The sequence below is a fragment of the Prionailurus viverrinus genome, chromosome B3, assembly GCF_022837055.1.
Source record: "Prionailurus viverrinus isolate Anna chromosome B3, UM_Priviv_1.0, whole genome shotgun sequence".
Classification (NCBI taxonomy): domain Eukaryota; kingdom Metazoa; phylum Chordata; class Mammalia; order Carnivora; family Felidae; genus Prionailurus; species Prionailurus viverrinus.
Window position 1 is genome coordinate 93,740,970 of NC_062566.1, and position 22,500 is coordinate 93,763,469.

General features: G+C 38.6%; 1 protein-coding gene across 2 annotated transcripts in view; it reads right to left on the reverse strand.

Moving 5' to 3' along the window:
* L2HGDH (L-2-hydroxyglutarate dehydrogenase) overlaps positions 1–22,500 on the reverse strand; it is a 45,157-nt gene that overhangs the window by 20,201 nt on the left and 2,456 nt on the right. Inside the window, exons 2-6 of one of the 2 annotated variants that reach the window (XM_047861673.1) lie at positions 20,844–20,959; positions 19,963–20,114; positions 13,087–13,218; positions 5,477–5,639; positions 3,464–3,498 (exon numbers count right to left, since the gene is read on the reverse strand). In XM_047861673.1, coding sequence (XP_047717629.1) covers positions 3,464–3,498; positions 5,477–5,639; positions 13,087–13,218; positions 19,963–20,114; positions 20,844–20,959 — 598 coding nt within the window. The remainder of the gene's footprint in view (positions 1–3,463; positions 3,499–5,476; positions 5,640–13,086; positions 13,219–19,962; positions 20,115–20,843; positions 20,960–22,500) is intronic. The other variant, XM_047861674.1, reaches the window with a different exon arrangement.

Sequence of the window (22,500 nt, forward strand, 5' to 3'; positions counted from 1 at the left end):
GAACTCTGAACACCATACCTATTATATATCTTACCTAGAAGGAGACATGACTAAAAGTATGGATCTATATTGCTTCATGTGCAATGACTAATGCTATGGCTGGTTAGTTAGGAAAAGGGGCTCTGGAAAAAAAAAGTATATGAGTGGACCTTTCCAAACAGGTTCAGAGAGTAAAAGATATATGAGCTCCATAGGAATGCTCACTGAAGAGGAACCATGGCAGATGAAGATTTTGATAATCAGTAGACAAGATGACCTGCTCTGTGGATGTTAGCCTCTTTCTCCAGGCATCCCTGTCCTTACCCAATAGCCTCATGAACTAAATGGTTATAGCAAAAAGGATGGAGGTGGTGATAGGTTCAGCAACATGGACTTACTCCCTAAGGCTGGTCTGTCCATAGCCATGGCTGAATGCTCAATCTGCCAATAGTAGAGATCAATAGAGCTAAAGATATGGTCCCTGAACCACTTCAATTTAAAAAAAAAAAGGGGGGGGGGCAATACTTAGTCCTCACTGAAATAGATACTTGTTCTGAATATAAATCTGTCTTCCCTGCCCACAATGCTTCTGAAGAAACCACTATCTGTGAACCTACAGGATGCCTTATTCACCATTAGGATATTTTGCCCAGAAGCATTACTTCTGATCAGTGAGCTTATTTTACAACAAATGAAGTGTAACAATAAGCTCATGCTTGTGGAGATCACTGATTTGACCACGTTCCCCATCATCCTGAAGCTGCTAGGTGACAGAAAGAAAAACGGGTTTTTTGAAGATGCAAAACAAAACTAGCTGACTGGCAACACCTTGCAGGTCTGGGGCAATGTCTTCCAGGATGTTCTATATGATTAATATATGGTGTTGTTTCTCCAGAGCCAGAAATCAAGAGGTAGAAATGGGAGTAGCTCCTTACTATTAGAATAATCCACTAATGAAATTTTTGCTTTCTATCTTCACAACTTTGGGCTCTGATGTCTAGAAGTCTTAGTTCCCAAGGGAGAAATGCTGCCATTAGAGAATAAAAAATTGATTCCATTAACCTATAAGTTGACACCGCCACACCTGGCCACTTTGAGTTCCTTGTATCAGTGAACAGGCAGAGGGGATTACTGTACTTAATGGGAAACTGAAAATAACTCTCAAGGAGAATGAGAGTTGCTACCACACAGAGAGCTTGTGGGTGATAAAGAGAAATACGTCCCAAATATAGATCTCCTAGGGCATGTCTTAGTACTCCTATGATTGATATAAAAGTTAATGGAAACTACCACAACCCAAAACAGGCAGGGCTGCTAATTGCACGGACACTTTGGGAATGAAAGTTTGAGTTATCCCACCACACTGGAACATGACCAGCTGAGATGCTTGCCAAGAGCAAAGGAACTATGGAATACGTTGTGAAAGAAGGAAATTATAAATATCAGCTATAACCACATGATTGTAGTGGTTATGAACTGTAGTAGTTATGAATATTTCTTCCTGACTTTGAAATAAATATATTTATCTATATATTACTAATATCTATATCAGTAATCTACATACTATCTATATACTATATTAGTAATCTATATTACTATCTATATATTATTAATTCTTTCTTTATCCTCACTGTTATGGACTGAATTGTGTCTGCCCCCACAAGGGCATACACTGAAGCTTCTGCTCCCAATGTGGCCATTCGGAGACAAGAGCCTTTGGGAAGGTAATGAAGATTAACTGAGCTCACCTAATCTGTCCAACAGGACTGGTGTGCTTATAAGAGTAAGAAATATCAGAGACTGCTCTCTCTCTGCACATGTGCATGCAGAGAAGAGGCCATGTGAGGACACGGCAAGAAGGCAACCATCTACAAGACAAGAAGAGAGAGCTCATCAGAAACCAATCCTGATGGCACCTTGATCTTAGACTGCTTAGACTCCAACTATGAGAAAATAAATTTCTGTTTAAGCCACCTCATCTGTGGTATTCTGTTATGGTACCCAAAAAGATTAATACCATCTCTACCATTTCTCCATTATCTAACACAGCGTTTCTCAACTTCAGTACCACAGACATTTGGGGCCAGATACCTCTTTGTTATAGGGGCCTATTCCTCACATTGCAGGATGTTTAGCAGCATTCCTGGCCACTACCTGCTAAATGCCAGTAGTGCTGACCCCCTCCATCAGTTGTACCAACAAAAATGTTTCCAGACACTGCTGAATATCATCCCCTTGGGAGCAAAATCACCTCCAATTGAGAAATATTGATCTAATAAGTTTAAATAGTGGTTAACCTTGTATCTCAATATTTAAGTTAAAGGATCTCAAAGAGGGAATGTGACTCAGCTAAAAAGAAATGAACATCACCCAAAGATGGATTGAGTGGACTTCCTATCTTTTTCGAAGAGTTACCATGTCTTCAGTTGTATAAAAGATAATTTCATCTTGTAGGTGGAACAGTAATTTTACTACTGTCTGTACTTGGAAGTTACATGTGGTTAAAAGGGGTGTGAATGAATGCCAAGTTGAAAAGGAATGGACTGCAGGCATTTATCTTTGTCAATTTGGTTAAGGTGGGAACTGTAACTGACAGAATTCCCTTCCCTGTAATGGTTCCAACTTAAAATTGATCAAAATAGGAATTGCATATGATTTGGCAGGCAGAAGTAAAGCAACAGCCACTACTCTCTGAAAGTCTTTCTAGTCCAATGTGGTGACAAAACTCACTGCTCAGGGAATGACAGTTCCATATCTAGCTCTGATTCCCAAATACTGATCCTACTGACTAACTGTTGCCCTAGCCCACTGCCTGGGTAAGAGGCAAGAGCTCCCCCAGAATGCCTCATGAGCTTCCCATCTGCAGTCCCACTTTAGCAGTTGGACACACTTGGCTTCTCAGACCGGCTGGAAATGCCTCTGATCTACCAACTCCCCTTCTGAGCCTTTGCTTCCTCAGAAGCCCTCACAATTGTGTAATGCCTAATTCCTATAATGAATCCTACAACCTCATTAATGATTCAACTTGCCTGACTGAACTCTGATCATTCAGAGAACACACAGCAAATGTAATGCTTCTCTGCCATCCAATAGCTCTTGTTTTAGACTACGTGGAGGTGAAGGAAACCAGTTCATTTCCCTCTCAGCAATCTACCTGCCACCAAAGTCCTCTAATTGGTAGAAAGCTAATAAGTAAATGCAGATAAGTAGGCGGAGCAATAAAGTATTTATCAGTGTTGCCTTAAACACTCCAAGTGCTTATAATCCTATTCTTGGCTGGCACAATCATTTTGTGAATACATTTCCAAGTTGAAACCCTTCTTAGAAAGCAAGCTTTTGAATTGCCCTCAAAGAATTTCTCTCAGAACAACTTCTACATTATACAAAATTCATTCACACACATAGAAAACAGCGCTGTGATTAAACTTTTTGAGGGATGAGGGGGGTTAAATTAGATAAAGTAGTTTTGCTTAAGAATCTTTACCTTTGTATTCCTTATAACAATTGGATATTTCATCCCTGAAAAAAAAAGAATTAGTGAAAGATTTTTAGTAAAATAAGGCCTACATTATTAGAAATATTATACTAGTATCAAATTTAAACAATTTTCTTCTGCTTCCCACTTTCATTCTAAAGCTTTTTATGAAGCAACAAGATTAAACTAGTTCATATTTGATAATATATAAAACTCTTGGCATATTTTTAAACTTGTTTTAATTCACTGAATCTATGCTAATGGACCACTTCCCACTTCAGATCCAACACAAGCAGTTCTGGCTTTTCTCTGAACTACAATCCTAGAAACGATTTTGTAAAAGATCATTAATCAGTATGTATTTTCACAAAGAACTAATGAATGCTTTTTTGTCTAAGTGTAGGTAACCTGAGTCTACGTAGATTCTGGGTTGTGTAGAGAAGCAACACAAAAAGTTCCAATCATAAACTATTTATAAAATTGTTTTCCAATCAGACACATGGGGTCTCAAAGTCTTAAAAAGCATATGTACATCAAGTAAAGAAACAATCTATTTGTATCATAAATTTGATTTTATGCTACCTACCTATACCAATATTAATTATTTAACAGTTTTGTTCATCATATTACAATTCAGAAGGACATTGGGAAAATGATTCAGATGGCTCAGATCTCCTTAAAAACCTGTCAAGGAAGAACTGAGCACTACACTTTTTCTCCTTCAAATTTCCCAATAGCAAAAATGTCAAAAAATTCAAGGTTACAAATCTATTTATTGGGTTTTAAAAAAAATTGTCAGCAGGGCGCTTGGGTAGCTCAATCAGTTGAATGTTCAACTCTTGATCTCAGCTCAGATCTTGATCTCAGGATCCTGTGTTTGTGCCCCACCTTGGGCTCCATGCTGGGCATGAAGCCTACTTAAAAAAAAAAAAAAAAAAGGAATAAAATGTCCCCACAACAAAGCAAAACAAAACAAGCTCTAAGTAGTCTACAATGGGGGGGGGGGGGGGGGGGCGGTGCAAGGGGACTTCAAAAGGGCTCAGTTGTGCCCTGTCTCCAGATAGTCTGATCCACTGAGTATGCTAAAAATTTTTAACTTTTATTATTATTTTTTTTTATTTTAGAAAGAAAAGGAGAGAGCATGAGGGAAAGGGGTAGAGGAGCAGAGAGAGAGATTCCTAGGCAGGCTCCACGCTCAGCACTGAACCCAACACAGGGCTTGATCCCATGACCTGGGATCATGACCAGAGCCAAAATCAAAAGTCAGACACTCAACCAACTGAGCCATTCAGGCACCCCTCTATTCTTATTCTTAAGAATTAGAAAAGGCCAATTGCACATTCAACATTTATTCCAAAATGTCAAATAAGTATGATTGTAGATCATTCATCTGTAGAGTTTGAGCATGTTTTGAGTGTAAAAACAAAAACAAAAAACCCCACAAAACAACAAGAAAAAACTCAGGCTATTAATTTGTCATATTACCTGGAGAGAAAGTTTGAGCTGAAATCAAAAGCCGGATACTCAACCAACTGAGCCACCCAGGTGTCCCTGCATTTTTTTTTTTTAAAGATTTCATTTTTAAGTAATATCTATACCTAACATGGGACTCAAACCCACAACCCTGAGATCAAGAGTTGCATGCTCTTCCAACTGAGTCAGCCAAGTGCCCCCAAATCTGCATTTTTAATAAGCATCCCCAAGGAATTTTGACTGTAACCTACAAAATAAGCAAGTGTCTGGGGGCTGGTTTTCCATTAACAGCCTTGGCAGTTCAGGTTTTAGCGCCAATCAGAAGTGTCCAATCAGTGACAAATTCTATCAGCACAAGACTCACCAGAAGCCCCAGTTCTCCCACGTCCAATCTCACACTCATCCCTTCTGCACATGCATCCAGCTTTGCACCCTACTTTAGCCTAGTTCCTGGAGGCCCTCCCACCAGCACCACACCAGCTAAAACTAGTTCCAAGTTGGTTCAGAAGTCAATACTAGTATTCAGAAGAAAAGACAAGGATGGCTTACCATCTTTACTTCTTGAAGGACTTTCTTTAGCCAATTCAATATCTTTTACTTCAAAATTGGTCAAGACAAAGCCACCTGCTTCTTGGAAATCCTCGGCAAATGACAAAGCCACCTGCCGATAGTCCACAATGCCAGTGTATGGACAATCAATAGCCATTAGACCCTGAGATAGGTTTATGAAAAAGTCAAGATAATACAATTAAAAATCATTGAGGATAGTTGTTCAATAAATTTTATTTGCGGCTGAACTTTTTTACTGTTAACTTTGATGGATCACATGTATTATCATTTCTTGCCAAAAATTCAGTGCCTTGGGGCGCCTGGGTGGCGCAGTCGGTTAAGCGTCCGACTTCAGCCAGGTCACGATCTCGCGGTCCGTGAGTTCGAGCCCCGCGTCAGGCTCTGGGCTGATGGCTCAGAGCCTGGAGCCTGTTTCCGATTCTGTGTCTCCCTCTCTCTCTGCCCCTCCCCTGTTCATGCTCTGTCTCTCTCTGTCCCAAAAATAAATAAACGTTGAAAAAAAAAAAAATTCAGTGCCTAAATTTGATGTTGAATAAAGTGTCTAGTAAATAAAGAAATAATACTAGCTAAGTAAGAAAATCTCTATACTTAGGAAATAATTCTCCTCTAGGGAAGTTAATTTTGCTGGGCTCTTCTGGCTGCTACAATGAGTTTTTCAGTTTTATTCATCACTCACCATATCTGATAGTGAGTCAAATTCGGAGTCAAATTCTGTATCACCATATGATTTTTTTTTTTTAATTTTTTTTTCAACGTTTTTTATTTATTTTTGGGACAGAGAGAGACAGAGCATGAACGGGGGAGGGGCAGAGAGAGAGGGAGACACAGAATCGGAAACAGGCTCCAGGCTCTGAGCCATCAGCCCAGAGCCCGACGCGGGGCTCGAACTCACGGACCGTGAGATCGTGACCTGGCTGAAGTCGGACGCTTAACCGACTGCGCCACCCAGGCGCCCCACCATATGATTGTTTTAAACAAACTCCACTGAGATTTTCCCATGCACATTCAGTGAAGACTCAGAGTTGTTCTAGCTTTTTACAACATTTGCAGAGCATTGATTTAATTTGCTGCAGACTCTTACCTTCAAGACTACAAATGCTGAATGGAGATTTTAGGTAGTTAATGCAAACTTTCACTTCAGGTAATATAAGAAATTAATAGCCTGAGTTTTTTGTTGTTGTTTTGTGGGGTTTGTTTTTGTTTTGCCACTCAAAACATGCTTAAACCCTACAGATGAATGGTCTACAATCATACTTGTTTAACTTTTTCAACAAATGCTGAATGTGTATTGGCCTTTTCTAATTCTTAAGAATAAGAATAGAGGGGCACCTGAATGGCTCGGTTGGTTGAGTGTCTGACTTTTGATTTCGGCTCTGGTCATGATCCTGGGCTCATGGGATCGAGCCCTGCACTGGGCTCCATGCTGAGTGTGGAGCCTGCTTAGGATTCTCGCTCCCTCCCTCTGCTGCTCTCCCTGACTTGCACACCCTCTCTCTCTCTAAAATAAACTTAAAAAGAAAAAGAATAAGAACAGAATTTCACATACCAAGTATTGACTAGATTTTGGTGGATCCTTGGGAATAGCATCATTTTCTGTTGCCTTACTGTGTATGTGAGTGTATCAGTTCTGCTAATCAACTTTCCTAAGTTTCCTCACCTTTCCTAAGAGGGTGGTAGCCTGGTTCCTGGTACAACTAATGCCGAGAAGCTGAGTGTGACTGGTAAATGCTACCATTCTCTTGTCTGGCCAGCAGGGAACTGGTGTTGTTGCAGTTTTACAATAATATCTGATAGTATTACTTTAAGTATCTTATTCTTATAGTCAGTCCCACCGCAACTCCAATACATTTACTTGCTTAGCCTTTAAAAGCTTTTAACTTTGCTACCCATCCCTGGCCATTAATTCCAAATGTCCAGATCACACCAGGGGTAAAAGGCACATAAAACACACAACAGTCTCTTGTCACAAATTGAAAGCAACATTTGGCAAACTTTATTCTTGCTTCCAGAATATGAGATCATTTGCCAAACACAAAAATCATTCCTTCTGTCTCAATGTAGTAGATACAAGTTTAAGATTTTTATATTAGACCTTATATTGCCTGAACACTTCCAAATTCACAAGTCAATAGTTATAATCCAACTTCAAACTATAAACAATATTTAGGGTACAATACCCTTGGAAAAATTACCTTAGGATAATACCAAGAGTTTAGTCACAAAAACTCAATTTGCATAAACAACATGACAAATAAGATAACAGAGGGACAAAAACATGCTGTAAAAGTGCTTCATATCAATAGTTTTTTAGAAACCCAAATATCTTCCATATTCATCTTATGTTCCTATTACCCAATACAATGCCTGACACACAGAAGGCACTCAAACATTTACTGAATGAACTTCTGAGGACTGTCTTTAAACATACTAGATATTCTCCCTTCTCTACCTTCCCTTAAAGGTCTCCCTTCTTTTCTTTCTCTTTCTAGTCTTGGTTTTGCTCCTCATGAGACGTTGGTGTGCCCCACTCTACGTAAATTTTGGGGGAAAGTAAGGTGGAGTGAGTCACTGCTGCTAAGCAATCCAATACCCTGGCGCAGGATGGGACTGGTGGACAAGCTGGCTGTCAGCTAGGGGGCTGGGCATGCACCATACAGGTTAGCAGGTCAGAGCTTGAAATCTGAGGCCACTGCAGGTCAGGTGGCTGGAAAAGAACCAGGCAAGCAGGACACAGAAATCTGGGAGTTGGAAGTCAGTCAGGAGGAGAGAGAAACAGATGAATGTGTGGTTGACAACAGTGTTTAAGAAAGGGCAGCAAGATCAGGAAAGCTAAGGTCAGAGTGAGCAATCAGGATTTGCCCAGACAGAGAATGGGCAAGAGCTATCCTCTAAAGTCAAAGTTTACAAAGGCATTTAAAAATTTTCTAAGGTGGAGGCGCCTGGGTGGCTCAGTCAGTTAAGTATCCCACTTCGGCTCAGGTCATGATTTCGTGGTTTTTGAGTTTGGACCCCATATCAGGCTCTGTGCTGACAGCTCAGAGCCTCGAACCTGCTTAGGATTCTGTGACTTCCTCTCTCTCTGCCCTTCCCATCCCCTCTCTGTCTCTCAAAAATAAATAAGCATTAAAAAATTTTTTCGAGATGCTCCCCTTGGGGGTATTTGGTATTTAATTTTTTTTTTTTTTTTTTTGGGAGAGCGTGGACCAGGGGCAGAGAGAATCCCACGCAGGCTCCACACTGCCAGTGCAGAGCTCGATGTGGGGCTCAAACCCACAAATCGAGAGATCATAACCTGAGCCAAAGTCAGACACTTAACCAATTAAGCCACCCAGGTGCCCCTACTTAATCTCCTTCTTAAAGAGACCTGGTCCAAAAAGAGACCTATTAGAGCTGCCCTGATAAATTTTTTCTTTGTGAAGAGGCTGGAAGAAACAGATATGACCCCATACCATAGAAATCTTGCCCACCAGTCCTGGTAGTAGCATAGGGTTGAAGGACAAGGGAGAAATTCACTCAAGAGACCTTTCTGAAATAACCACTATACGTTGCCACCATGAAATATATCTAGGCACAGATAATTACAATGTGCCATTATATAAAGTGTCAGATAATGCTAATGTGGCATTATATAAAGTAGATCAGTTCTGCAGAGGCCGCAGAGAAAAGCAAGATGTACCTCCTTTACAAGTTACACTCCTTACTTATCTTTCAAGTGAAGGTTCACCTAAAGAATGCTTTCTTAAACTCCTGGATGAAGCTAAAAGCTTTTCTGTACATCGATATAAACCGAGTATCAGTTCTATCAAAATACTTATCACTGTATTAAAATTACATCTTCTGCTACACTGTAACTTTCTTTAGATTGACCACCATTTCTTCCTTATCTTCTTATCTGTAGTACATACCATAGTATTTGGCATTTAGTAAAGAAGAAAATGTTGGTGGAACTGAATAGAAGAAATGCCAATTCTGAATCAGATCTGGGGGCAGGGGACTCTTTAGAAGCTGTGTGACCTTGGCAAAGTAATTGAATCACTTTATTCATTTTTAAGACAAAAAATACATGTAGATATGTAATTTGATGATCTATGTACACATAGCTCATCTATCTCATTCTGAGACCCGTAAAGATCACATGATTGGGGCATAGCACAATATCCAGACTCATCTTTAACCTTATGATGTGTGAAAAGCTGGTTTCTTTCTTTTTTTTTTTTTTTAGACAGAACTCTTTATTTAAATTTTTTTTAACATTTATTTATTTTTGAGAGACAGAGCGTGAACAGGGGAGAAGCAGAGAGAGAGAGGGAGACACAGAATCTGAAGCAGCCTCCAGGCTCTGAGCTGTCAGCACAGAGCCCAATGCGAGGCTCAAACTCAAGAACCATGAGATCATGACCCGAGTGGAACTCCAACACTTAACTGACTGAGCCATCCAGGAGCCCCAAGAGAACCATGTATTTAAACCCAACTTCAACTATACAACTAAAGATAACTTCAGGGGAAAAAAATCTATTTCTACCTTGTCTTTTTTGCAGAAAAGATTTGAAGCAGCTTGTAAAAATAAACAAGGAACACAAAACAATATATACTAGAGGTGCCTGGGTGGTTCAGTTGGTTGAGCATCCACCCAGCTCTTGATTTCAACTCAGGTCATGATCCCACTGCATCAGGCACCTCAATGGAGCTTGCTTAAGATTCTCTCTCTCCCCCCTGCCCTTCTCCCCAACTCGTGCGTGCTCTCTCTAAAATAAAAACAAAAAAAACAGGGGCGACTGGGTGGCTCAGTCAGTTAAGTGTCTGACTTTGACTCAGGTCATGATCTCAGGATTTGTGAGTTCAAGCCCCACATCAGGCTCTCTGCTGTCAGCACAGAGCCTGCTTCAGATCCTCTGTGCCCTTCTCTCTCTGCCCCTCCCCCACTTGTTCACTCTCTCTTTCTCAAAAATGGGTAAACATTTAAAAACAATTTTTTAAAAACAATTGACACTAGCATTACATATTGAGCCAGCTAAGTATATGAATTGGAAAGAAAGAATTATTTGCAGACAGCATTACTGTCAATAGAAAATCCAAAAAAGAATAAAATAAACTATAGACAAACTACAAGAATATGTGAATTTAACAACTAAGATGTATGCAAGGTCAAAAATCAATTATAGTTTCATACATTTGCAACATACAAGTAGAACATGAACTTTAAGTAACAATACGATTTATGAGAGTATCAAAAACATCAAATACTTAGAAATGAAACTAAGAGATATGAAAGACCTCTGTACTGAAAATTATAACACATTTTTGCAATGAATTAAAGAAGATACAGATAAATAGGTGGATCTACTATGTTGATGGATTGGAAGATTAAATACTGTGAAGATGGGGCGCCTGGGTGGCTCAGTCGGTTGAGCATCCGACTTCAGCTCAGGTCACGATCTCACGGTTCGTGAGTTCGAGCCCCGTGTCAGGCTCTGGGCTGGTGGCTCAGAGCCTGGAGCCTGCTTCCGATTCTGTGTCTCCCTCTCTCTCTGACCCTCCCCCATTCATGCTCTGTCTCTCTCTGTCTCAAAAATAAATAAACATTAAAAAAAATTTAAAAAAAAAAAATACTGTGAAGATATAAATTGTCTCCAATGGCCCTACAGATTCAATGCCATCTCAATTAAAATCACAAAAGGTTACCTTGTGGAGTTTAGCAAATTAATTCTAAAATGTATATAGAAATACAAAGATCCAAGAACAGCCATGACAATGTTGAAGAACAAAACTAAAGAAATTACTGTACCAGGTATTTCAGCCTACTAAAAAGCTATGGTAATTAAGATATTACGGTAGTGGTAAAACAAGAGACAATGTAACAGAACAGAGTCCAGACATAGAGCCCACACATACAGTCACCAGATATCACAAAGGTAAGACTGCAGTGCAATGCGGAAATAATGGTCTTTTTGATAAACTGTGCTGGGTCATTTGGGTATCCATATGGAAAAAAAAAATGTATCTTGACCTCTACCTTCATACAATGGACTATTAATAGTACAGCAAGGAAACTTATAACTACAGTTATAAACTTATAACTAAGTTCAGTCAAAAATGAGCACATACTACATGATTCCACTTAAATACAATTCAAACCTGTGATGTAAAAAGCGAGGATAGTGTTTACCCTTAAGAGAAAGGTAGTGATAGAGGGGGCTTGAGGAGAATACCGCGAGGCTGGTGACGTTCTGCTGTTTATGAAAGTTCACCAAGCTGTACATTTATGATTGTTATATGTTATGTTATATGTTATGATTAAATGAAAAAAAGTCCAAAAAATCAAGGCAGAGAGGAAATGAGAGTAGAAAGACATAAGGAAATGAAGAAGGAAGTTAAGACATAAAAATAAAAACGTATGCTTAAGGACCTAAATATCTGGCAGGAGTGGGGCACAAATGTGTCTCTCAGCTTCCTGGCAGTCAAGACATACACAACACAATCAATGAAATGATTCAGTGTTTGTAAGATAAAAACAAGCCAACTGTGCTCAGAAAGAACACAATTATTCTTAGAAATGAAGTTTGAGGAAAATTTCTCCTGAGGGTTTTCAGAGAGAGAGATGTTGGGTAACAAAATGAACAACCTATGTCCTTGACCCCATCCTAACAGTAGAGGCCACGGTGTCACAATGACCTTCTCCTTAAGCTGATGCCATAAAACCAAAGAACAATTCAAGGAGAGTAATTTGGGATAGAGGAGTAGCATGGGGAGAGACAAACAGTGCAGTGAAGGTGTGCCACTGTGTATGGGAATAAGTGGTCTACCTATCCTTCAGGATACTGCTCATAAATTGTGTTTTTATTTCCCATACACCAAGCTTTTGATAAGCATTGCCCGGCAGTGAGTTCAAAGTCACATTCTCTAGGACCGGTACCTAGAGTCCTGCTATTGTACATGGTCAATAAAATGGAGGGGGCGGGCAGAACAGGAGATAACAGCCATTCGTTTGAACAGTTAGTGGAACTGGGGGTTGGACTGATAGCCTCTGAAAGACTATCAAAGAAAGTCAATATGCAGAGTAACTATTAAAATATTATTCATGTCTCTTTCCTAAAGAAAAGATCTGTTCTCCCCATAGCATGTTCTAAGCAAGATACTCTACAACCTACCCTTCACACTCATGGATAATGTAGCTACCCTCCTCAAAAATTTTCAGTGGCTCCCCATGCCTACTAATTTCAAAGCTATTAGCAGGAATATCAGGCCTTTTACACACACCTAATCCTGCCTTTCTAGTCACATCTATTATCTCTCCCTACATATCCTAGGATTCAACCATACCTCACTGTTCAATGCTTTCCTAATATGCCATATGGTCTCAGACCTCCTCTTGCCTTTGTTTATGTTCTTCAGATTTGGTATTTTCTCACAAAGAAAGAAGAAATCAGGTGTTCAGTTTATGGCAAGCCCTCTTGTGTCTGTCACCTCACTGTCACAGAAGCAGTAATTCATGCCTCCTATAAATTCACCCTCAGCCTCCATGTCACAGTACTGAGCCCTAAACAAAAATGTCCCCGTGAGCATGTACATAGAGTTAGTGAATCACTTACCCTACAATATGGCTCCTTCTTTTTTATATCCTCCTGTTGGATTAGCCTTAAGCCCTGGACACCATTCTGCTGGCCTCTCTCATATAAGGCCTGAAGTCTGGGAATTTCTTCTTGTTCAACAGCTACTATAAGCTTCAAAAAAAAAAACCAAAAAAAACAAAAAAAACAAAAAAGATAAAGAATATGGATAGAGTTAAACATATAGCTTTTATTAGCTATAAAAGATAAAGTCAACAGAAAACCATACATTATTGCATGATTCAAATTCAGTTGATTTTTATCTACTTCTCTCTTTCTTCATGACCTCAATTTCCTCCTCCACTGAAAAACGTTATCTTAAGAAAACTGCATTAAAACAAATTTTCCCCAAAAGTTAGATGTAGCCTCAATCTCCCCTTCTGCTATCATGGTTGCTACATGAATCTTGGCCACAGCAACTGTCATCAATATCACTCCCTCAATCCCAAAGATGAGAAGCACAGGTGGCTTTGTCTTTACAATTAAAATACAAAAACAAAAACAAAAAACAGAACAAACAGAAAAACAGAATGACCTTCTTTTTTATAAGAGAATGTAAAATACCCATATATCAGAAAGACAGTAGTATTCAGTATAATGGATATCACTAACAGAAAAACAATTCACTTTATTTCCTAGAATAAAGTATATTATAAAATATTTACTAATGCATTCTACTGCAGAGGGGAAAAAAACAGTAAATTAATCAACTTTACTTAGGATTCTTTTTCATTTTATTTCTAGGCAAAGTATCTTTTTGAAGTAGTTTCTTCCTTAATTAACAGCTACTAGAAAAGAAAAGCAGAGATGCATATTCACAGGTACGTTAAGATTCACAAATTGCTATTTCACAGCAAGAAGTCACCATAATTTCATGAGATTATACTTTTAATCAAGGCATAAAGGTTATTTAAATCAACAAATAATTAACCTCAAAAATAAAAGTGGAATCAAAGGACACTATCAAGAAAGAGAAAAGACAACCCATAGAATGACTGAAAATATTCACAAATTACATAGCTGTATGGCAACAAATTAGATAATCCAAATGAAATGGAAACGTTCATAGAAAAACACAAACTTCTAAAACTAACTCAAGAAGAAAAAGAATCTGAATACACCTGTAACAAGTAAAGAGATTGAATTAGTAACTTTAAAACTTCCCCTAAAGAAAAGCTCAGGCCCAAGGGCTTTACACATGAATGATACCCTATGTTTAAAGAAAAATTAATACCAATTCTGCATAAACTCTTTCAAAAAACAGGAGAGGAGGGGCGCCTGGGTGGCTCAGTCAGTTAAGCTTCCGACTTCAGCTCAGGTCATGATCTCACAGCCCATGAGTTCAGCGTCGGCCTGGAGCCTACTTCAGATTCTGGGTCTCCTACTCTCTGCCCCTCCCCTGCTTACACTCTGTCTCCCCCCCCCCCAAAAAAAAAAAAAAAAACCAACAAAACACAGAAGAGGAGGGAATACGTCCTAATTCTATGAGGCCAGTATTAGCCGGATACCCAAACCAAACACAGATATCAAAAGAAAATAAAACTGCAGACCAGTGACCCATATAATATTGATGCAAAAATCCTGAACACAACAATAGTAAACTGAGTGAGGTAACAAAAAAACAAGGGGCGCCTGGGTGGCGCAGTCGGTTAAGCGTCCGACTTCAGCCAGGTCACGATCACGCGGTCCGGGAGTTCGAGCCCCGCGTCAGGCTCTGGGCTGATGGCTCAGAGCCTGGAGCCTGTTTCCGATTCTGTGTCTCCCTCTCTCTCTGCCCCTCCCCTGTTCATGCTCTGTCTCTCTCTGTCCCAAAAATAAATAAACATTGAAAAAAAAATTAAAAAAAAAAACAAAACTATACACTGTGACCAAGTGGGATTTATTACAGGAGGTAAGATCAATTTAACATCCAAAAGTCAATTAATGTAATATACCATATTAATAGAATATAAAAACAACATGATTGCCTCAACAAAAGTGGAAAAGATGAGACAGAAAATCCACACCATTCCATGATAAAAAAAACAAAACAACACTTAACAAACTTGGGGCACCTGGGTGGCTCAGTTGGTAAAGTATGCGACTCTTGTTCCCAGGGTTGTGGGTTTGAGCTCCATGTTGGGTGTAGAGACTACTTAATAAAAATCTTAGGGGTGCCTGGGTGGCTCAGTCGGTTAAGCGGCCGACTTTGGCTCAGGTCATGATCTCGCGGTCAGTAAGTTCAAGCCCTGCGTCGGGCTCTGTGCTGACAGCTCAGAGCCTGAAGCCTGTTTCAGATTCTGTGTCTCCCTCTCTCTGACCCTCCCCCGTTCATGCTCTGTCTCTCTCTGTCTCAAAAATAAACGTTAAAAAAAAATTTTTTTAAATAAAAATCTTAAACAACAAAACAAAACAAAACTATCAATAAAAAAGAACTCCCTCAATCTTATAAGGGGCATTTGCAGAAAACCTACAGCTAGCATCATACTTAATAGTGAAAGATTGAATGCTTTCTCTCTAATCAGCAACAATACAAGGATGTCCATTTTCACTACTTCTATTCAACACTGTATTTGTGATCCTACCTGGGGAAATTAGGCAAGAAAAAAAAAAAAAAAAAAAAAAAAAAAAATATATATATATATATATATATATATATATATATATAAGGTATCCAAACTGAAAAAGAAGTAAAATTATCTTATTTGCAGATGGCATGATCCTGCATATAGAAAATCCTAAGGAATCCAGACACAAAGAAACTATAATGAGTTTAGCAAGGCTTCAAGAAAAAAGAACAATATATAAAAAATCATATTCTATACATTAGCAATGAATAATTCAAAATGAAATTAAGAAAACATTTCTCCTCACAAAAGCATCAAAAAGAATAAAATACTAAGGAATAAATTTTGCAAAAAAAATACAAGACCTGTACACTGAAAAATACAAAACATTGTTGAAAGAAATTAAAGAAGATCTAAAAAAAAAACTGGGAAGACATTCCCACGCTCATGGTTTGCAAGATTTAATATTGTTAAGATGGCAATACTCCCCAAATTGATCTATAGATTCAACACAATCTCTATCAAAATTCTAGCTGTTTTTTTGGAGAAACTGACTAACCCTAAAACTCATATGGAAATGCAGAGGACCCAGAAGAGTCAAAATAATCCTGAAAAAAGGACAAAGTTAGAGGACTCACACTTCCTGATTTCAAAATATAATCAAGAGCCACAATAATGAAGATACTACGGTATTGGCATAAAGATCGATGTACATCAATGAAATAGAATTGAGAATCCTAAATATACCATCTTACATTTATGCTCAACTAACTTTTGATAAAGGTGTCAAAACAATCTTTTGATTGTTAGAATCAACAGAAAGAACGGTCTTTTCAATAAATGGTACTGAGACAACTGCGTAGCTACATGCAAAAGAATGAATTTGAGCCCCTTCCTCACACTATGTGCCAAAATCAATTTAAAGTGATCATATACTGTAAGTATAGGTACAGGGCTGGGGTAAGGGGCTCTGCTTCTGGTGGCAGAGTCTGGGGAAGGAGCAGGAGGCCAGCTGTGAAGGTGGTAAGCTCCTGAAATAGCCAAAGAAGCAGGCCAAGGAAATGAACTAGGAAGATAAGGCATTCAAGCAGAAACAAAAAGAGAAGAAACTCAGGGGGCTAAAAGTGAAGGCTGTGGGAAACAATCTTCTGGCCACAGTTGGAATTAAGAAATCTGGCAAAAAATAAGTTGTTCCTTGTGCCTGAGGCCTGAGGCAGTGGTGATCTTTAATTCCATTCTTGTTTAAACATTTGGATTACCTGCCATAGTATCTGTTGCCACCTACAGCTAGAATAAAGTGTCATCTTGGACCCTGATGTATGTTTAAGAATACATTTTTGTAAAAATAAAAAATCCTGGGGCGCCTGGGTGTCTCAGTCGGTTAAGCAGCCGATTTCGGCTCAGGTCATGATCTCGCGGTTTGTGAGTTCGAGCTCTGCGTCGGGCTCTGTGATGACAGCTCAGAGCCTGGAGCCTGCTTCGGATTCTGTGTCTGGCTCTCTCTCTCTGTCCTTCCCCTGTTCACGCTCTGTCTCCTCTGTCTCAAAAATGAATAAAACATTAAAAAAATATTAAAAAAAAATAAAAAATAAAAAATCTTACAGTGGCTTATCTTCTCTAAAGAGAACTAAAGTTCTTCTCACTCAGCCATTCCTACCTTAGCTCTGAAGTCAGAGTAAACCCAGCCCAGGATCTTGCCAAAGTTTGTTCTTCAATCTTTGATCTACCTCAAATTCTGTCCCACCTGGAGTTAAATCAACTCAGTTGGGGGGAAAAAGTGATCATAGATCTAAATGTCAAAGCTAAGGATATAATAAAACTCTTAGAAACGTAGGATAATTTTTCATGATCTAAGGGTAGGCTATGATTTCTTAGATATGACACAAAAAGCATAAGCAACAAAAGAAAAAAGGTAACTGGACTTCATCAAAATTAAAAGCTTCTGTGCTTCAAAGTATATCATCAAGAAAGTAAAAAAAAAACAAACTACAGAAAAGGAAAAAATACTTAGTAACAGTTAAAGTATTACCATTACTATTATTATTACCATTACTATTATTACTATTTTATTTTATACATAAAAACATTTCAGTATTTTAGTAAATATCATATAGCTGATAAGGGACTGTATCAAGAACATATAAAGAACACATATAGCTCAAGAATAAAGACAAATAACTCAATTTTTAAATGGGCAAAAGATCTGAATAGACATTTCTCCAAAGAAGATAACTGAATGGCCAATAAGCATGTTGAAAAGATGTTCAACACCATTAATTACTAGGGAAATGCAAATCAAAACCATATTGACATACACTTCACACCTACTAGGATGGCTAAAAGACACAATAACAGGTGTTGGCAAGGATGTGGAGATACGGAAATCCTCATTACTGATGGCAATTTAAAATAGTGTGGAACTTTGGGGCATGTGAGTGGCTCAATCGGTTAAGTGTCTGACTTCAGCTCTGGTCATGATCTTGTGGTTCACGAGTTTGAGCCCCACATCAGGCTCTGTGCTGACAGCTCAGCACCTGGAGTCTGCCTCAGATTCTGTGTCTCCTTCTCTCTCTGCCTCTCCCCAGCTCGTACTCTGTCTCTCCCCGACTTATACTCTCTGTCTCTCAAAAATAAATAAAAATCATTTTTAAAAATGTTTAAAAATAAAATAAAATAGTGCGGAACTTTAAAAAAAAGTTTGGCAGTTCCTCGACATGTTAAACTTGGAGTTACCATATGACCTGAGAATTTCACTCCTAGGTATGTATCTGAGAGAAATGAAAATACAGGTCTGTACAGCCAACAGGCACATGAAAAGATGCTCAACGTCACTCCTCATCAGGGAAATACAAATCAAAACCACACTGAAATACTACCTCACGTTGGTCAGAGTGGCTAAAATGAACAAACCAGGAGACTATAGATGCTGGCAAGGATGTGGAGAAACGGGAACCCTCTTGCACTGTTAGTGGGAATGCAAACTGGTACAGCTGCTCTGGAAGACAGTGTGGAGGTTCCTCAAAAAATTAAAAATAGACCTACCCTATGACCCAGCAATAGCACTGCTAGAAATTTACCCAAAGGATACAAGAGTGCTGATGCATAGGGGCACTTGTACCCCAATGTTTATAGCAGCACTTTCAACAATAGCCAAATTATGGAAAGAGCCTAAATGTCCATCAACTGATGAACGGATTAAGAAGTTGTGGTTTATATATACAATGGAATACTACTTGGCACTGAGAAAGAATGAAATCTGCCCTTTTGTAGCAACGTGGATGGAACTGGAGAGTGTTATGCTAAGTGAAATAAGTCAGGCAGAGAAAAGACAGATACCATATGTTTTCACTCATAGGTGGATCCTGAGAAACTTCACAGAAGACCAGGGGGGAGGTGAAGGGGGACAAAAAAAAAAGTTACAGAGAGGGAAGGAGGCAAACCATAAGAGCCTCTTAAATACTGAGAACAAACTGAGGGTTGATGGGGGTTTGGGGGAGAGGGGAAAGTGGGTGATGGGCATTCAGGAGTGCACCTGTTGAGAGGAGCACTGGGTGTTGTACGGAAACCAATTTGACAATAAATTATATATTAAAAAAATACAGGTCCATACAAAAAAAGTTTACATAAATGTCCATAGCAGCATTATACATAATAGTCTAATAGCAGTGTTCATAATAGTCAAATATGGGAACAACCTAAATGTCCGTCAACTGATAAATAGGTAAATAAAATTTGATATAGCTGCGCAATGGATTATAAAAAGGAATAAAGTACTGATTCACGCCATAAGATAAATGAAGCTTGAGAACATTATGCTAAGTAAAAGAAGCCAGTCACAAAAGACAACATATTGTAGGATTCTATTTATAGGAAACTTCCAGAATAGGCAAATCCACAGAGACAGAAAGTATATTAGTGGTTGCCAAGAGCCGGGGAAAGGTAGGAATAGGAAGTGAGAGGTATAGGCAATGACTGTTAATGCATAAAGGTTTCTTTTTGAGGTAATGTACATGTTCTAAAATCAGACAGTGGTGACAGCTGCATGATTTTATGAATATACTAAAAACCAAATTGAACACTTCAATAAAAGGGTGAATTGTATGGCATACTGTATATAAATTATATGTCAATAAAACTGTTATTTTTTAAATTACGTGGAGTTAGTCATACCACTTTTTCTAAAGTTATTTTCTAACATTAGACTTTGAAAATTACATAAAGAGAGAAAAGCCATTTTTTTAAAATTCAACATTAAACATTGCTAAGAAAATGCTAGTTATAAGTAAGTCAAGGCTGTAGTAAAATGCCTTACCTTACCACATTGCTTGTAGGAAATTCCTTTTTGCTTACAATACTCATAGATGAGGGCTGCACCTTGTACACATAATTTAGCTTTTAGAGATTCAGGTTTATAATAAATTCCACTATGTATGACACCACTGTTATGTCCAGTCTGGTGAATAGCTAACGGACGAGAGAAACAGGATAAGAGAAACCATACAAAGTATTCAAAAGCTACAAAGTGGAGGAACAAACAAAGTTGAAGTTAGTAGAGACCACATTATTGAAAATTCTGCCTGAGTTTGTTCTTATAGGCAGGACACTGGTAACTTTTTCTAGTAGCTATCCCTGGTGTCCATGCCACATCCCCTCAGGCCATCTTTCACTTCAGTTACAACTTTGATGCACAAACCCACTCCTCACTACTAGCAAACTTTGGTACACAAACCCAACTCTCCCTGCTGGCAAACCCACTATAGCTCTGGGTATTCCGCCCCACGGCCTTTTCTAATGTGACAGGAGGGGAGAGGGAGAAGATTACAACTCAATGTCCCCAGGGGCAATCCTCAGCCAGTAGAAACACTAGCTGATGGAAAAATGAGCACAATCCTTGGAAATGTTTATGTTGCTCCTCAGAGGTCCCAGAGGAATCAAGCTCACAATTGCAACCTTGATTATGTACCCTCCTGTGGCTTTTCTTCCTTTCAGGCTTACTCTCCACACTCCTCACTTCTGCCTCCTAAACAACATCTCAAATAAATCACCTCTACTCGAGTTCTGGTCCCAGGCTCTGCTTTATGAAGAACCCAAACTAAGGTACTAATAATGACATTCAACATGAAAGATGCAGAACTGAAATAATGAGCAGGTATTCAGGTTAAGCCCAAAGAGCAACACTGGTAATATACATACCCAAATCTTTCTCCTTTTCCAGAACACCAATGGAAAGTGCTGGATGTCGCAGGATGAGTGCTCTGGCAGAGGCAAGGCCCACAATTCCGCCACCAATAACGACTACATCAAAGGAGCTTTAAGAGAAAGTCACCTTTAAAGTATTTTACTTTACATGTTTACAGTAGATCTCATCAAATTTCGTGTGCATAATTTTCATCAAACTATTAATCATTACAATCTAATTATCATTACAAACTATTATCATTACAATCAAATATTTATTGGGCTTCATGACATTGTCTTCTTAAAGGAAAAAGCCTTTAAGAATTACATGCATTGCTGGGTCAGTAATATAAGCTGCCACACCCAGCAGGCAGGGTAACTAGTTCCCAAGCCTCTCTCAATCTCACCCTCCACAGCACTCTGCCTGGGCAGTGTTTACTCTGTGTTAAGCATCACACTCTTCTCTACCAACTATTCATTTAAAACTCAAGTGCAGTATTCTTGAGGATAAACCAACACATTAGGTCTTTAAGACTTAGGTCCTTCAAGACACTCAAGTCTTCAGTGTGCAAGAACTTTTTTCTACTGAGAAGGAAACAGCCAGTGAGAATTTCAAACCTTAGGGAAATAACTGATCCAGAAATAGGCTTACAGCCACAATTTTAGCCATGATAAATCCGGATTATACAACCATTTCAAAGATTAGGAAGGGCATGTATAGTTTATCTAATTCAGTAATGAGAAGCCGAAAAAGATTACCTTTAGCACCTACCTCATGCCCAACATATCTACTTTTGTAAGCATATGGCTAATCTTGCTTTTTCTATATCCCATCTATTTCACCTCCTCCTGCATTAAATTATTTTGATGCAAATCCTAAACAGCATGTGTAAATATTTCAATATGTTATTTCTAAAAGGCGTCTTTAAAACATGCACACAATACCAGTATTCTAATTTTTAAAAATTTACAATAAATGTATTATATCATCAAATATTCACCATAAAACTTTTAGAAGAAAACAAAGGAAAAAACCTTTGGGATCTAGGGCTAAGTGAAGAGAAGACACCAAAAGCATGATCCATATAAGGAAAACTGATAAACTGGACTTCATCAAAATTAAAAATTTTGTTCTGCAAAACATTTTGTTAAGGGGGTAAGAAGACAACCAACAAGTTGGTTGCAAGCCACATATCTGACAAAAGACTCATATCTAGAATATATAAAGAACTCCCACATAAGCCATTTTGAAAATGCGCAAAAGAACAAATTTCATCAAAGAGGATAGATCTACAGATGGAAAATAAGCACATGAAAAGATGTTCACTACCATTAATGACTAGGGAAATGCAAATTAAAACTACAATAAGATGTCACTACACTCCTCTTAGAATGGCTAAAATTTAAAAAGTGGTAACACCAAATGCTGGTGAGAATGAGGAGGAACTGGATCACTCACACACTGCTGGTAGGAATGTGAAATAGTACAGCCACCCTGGAAAAAGAGTATAGCAGTTTCTTGAAAAACTAAACATTTATCTTTGCCATTGTATAACACACTCCACTCAAGTCAGATAATTGGTTTAGGCCTTGACGTTGGCACAACCTCCTTTGTTCTGTTCTCACTCGTACATAGGAAAAACTGATCTTTGGGCTTATATCTTACCCAATT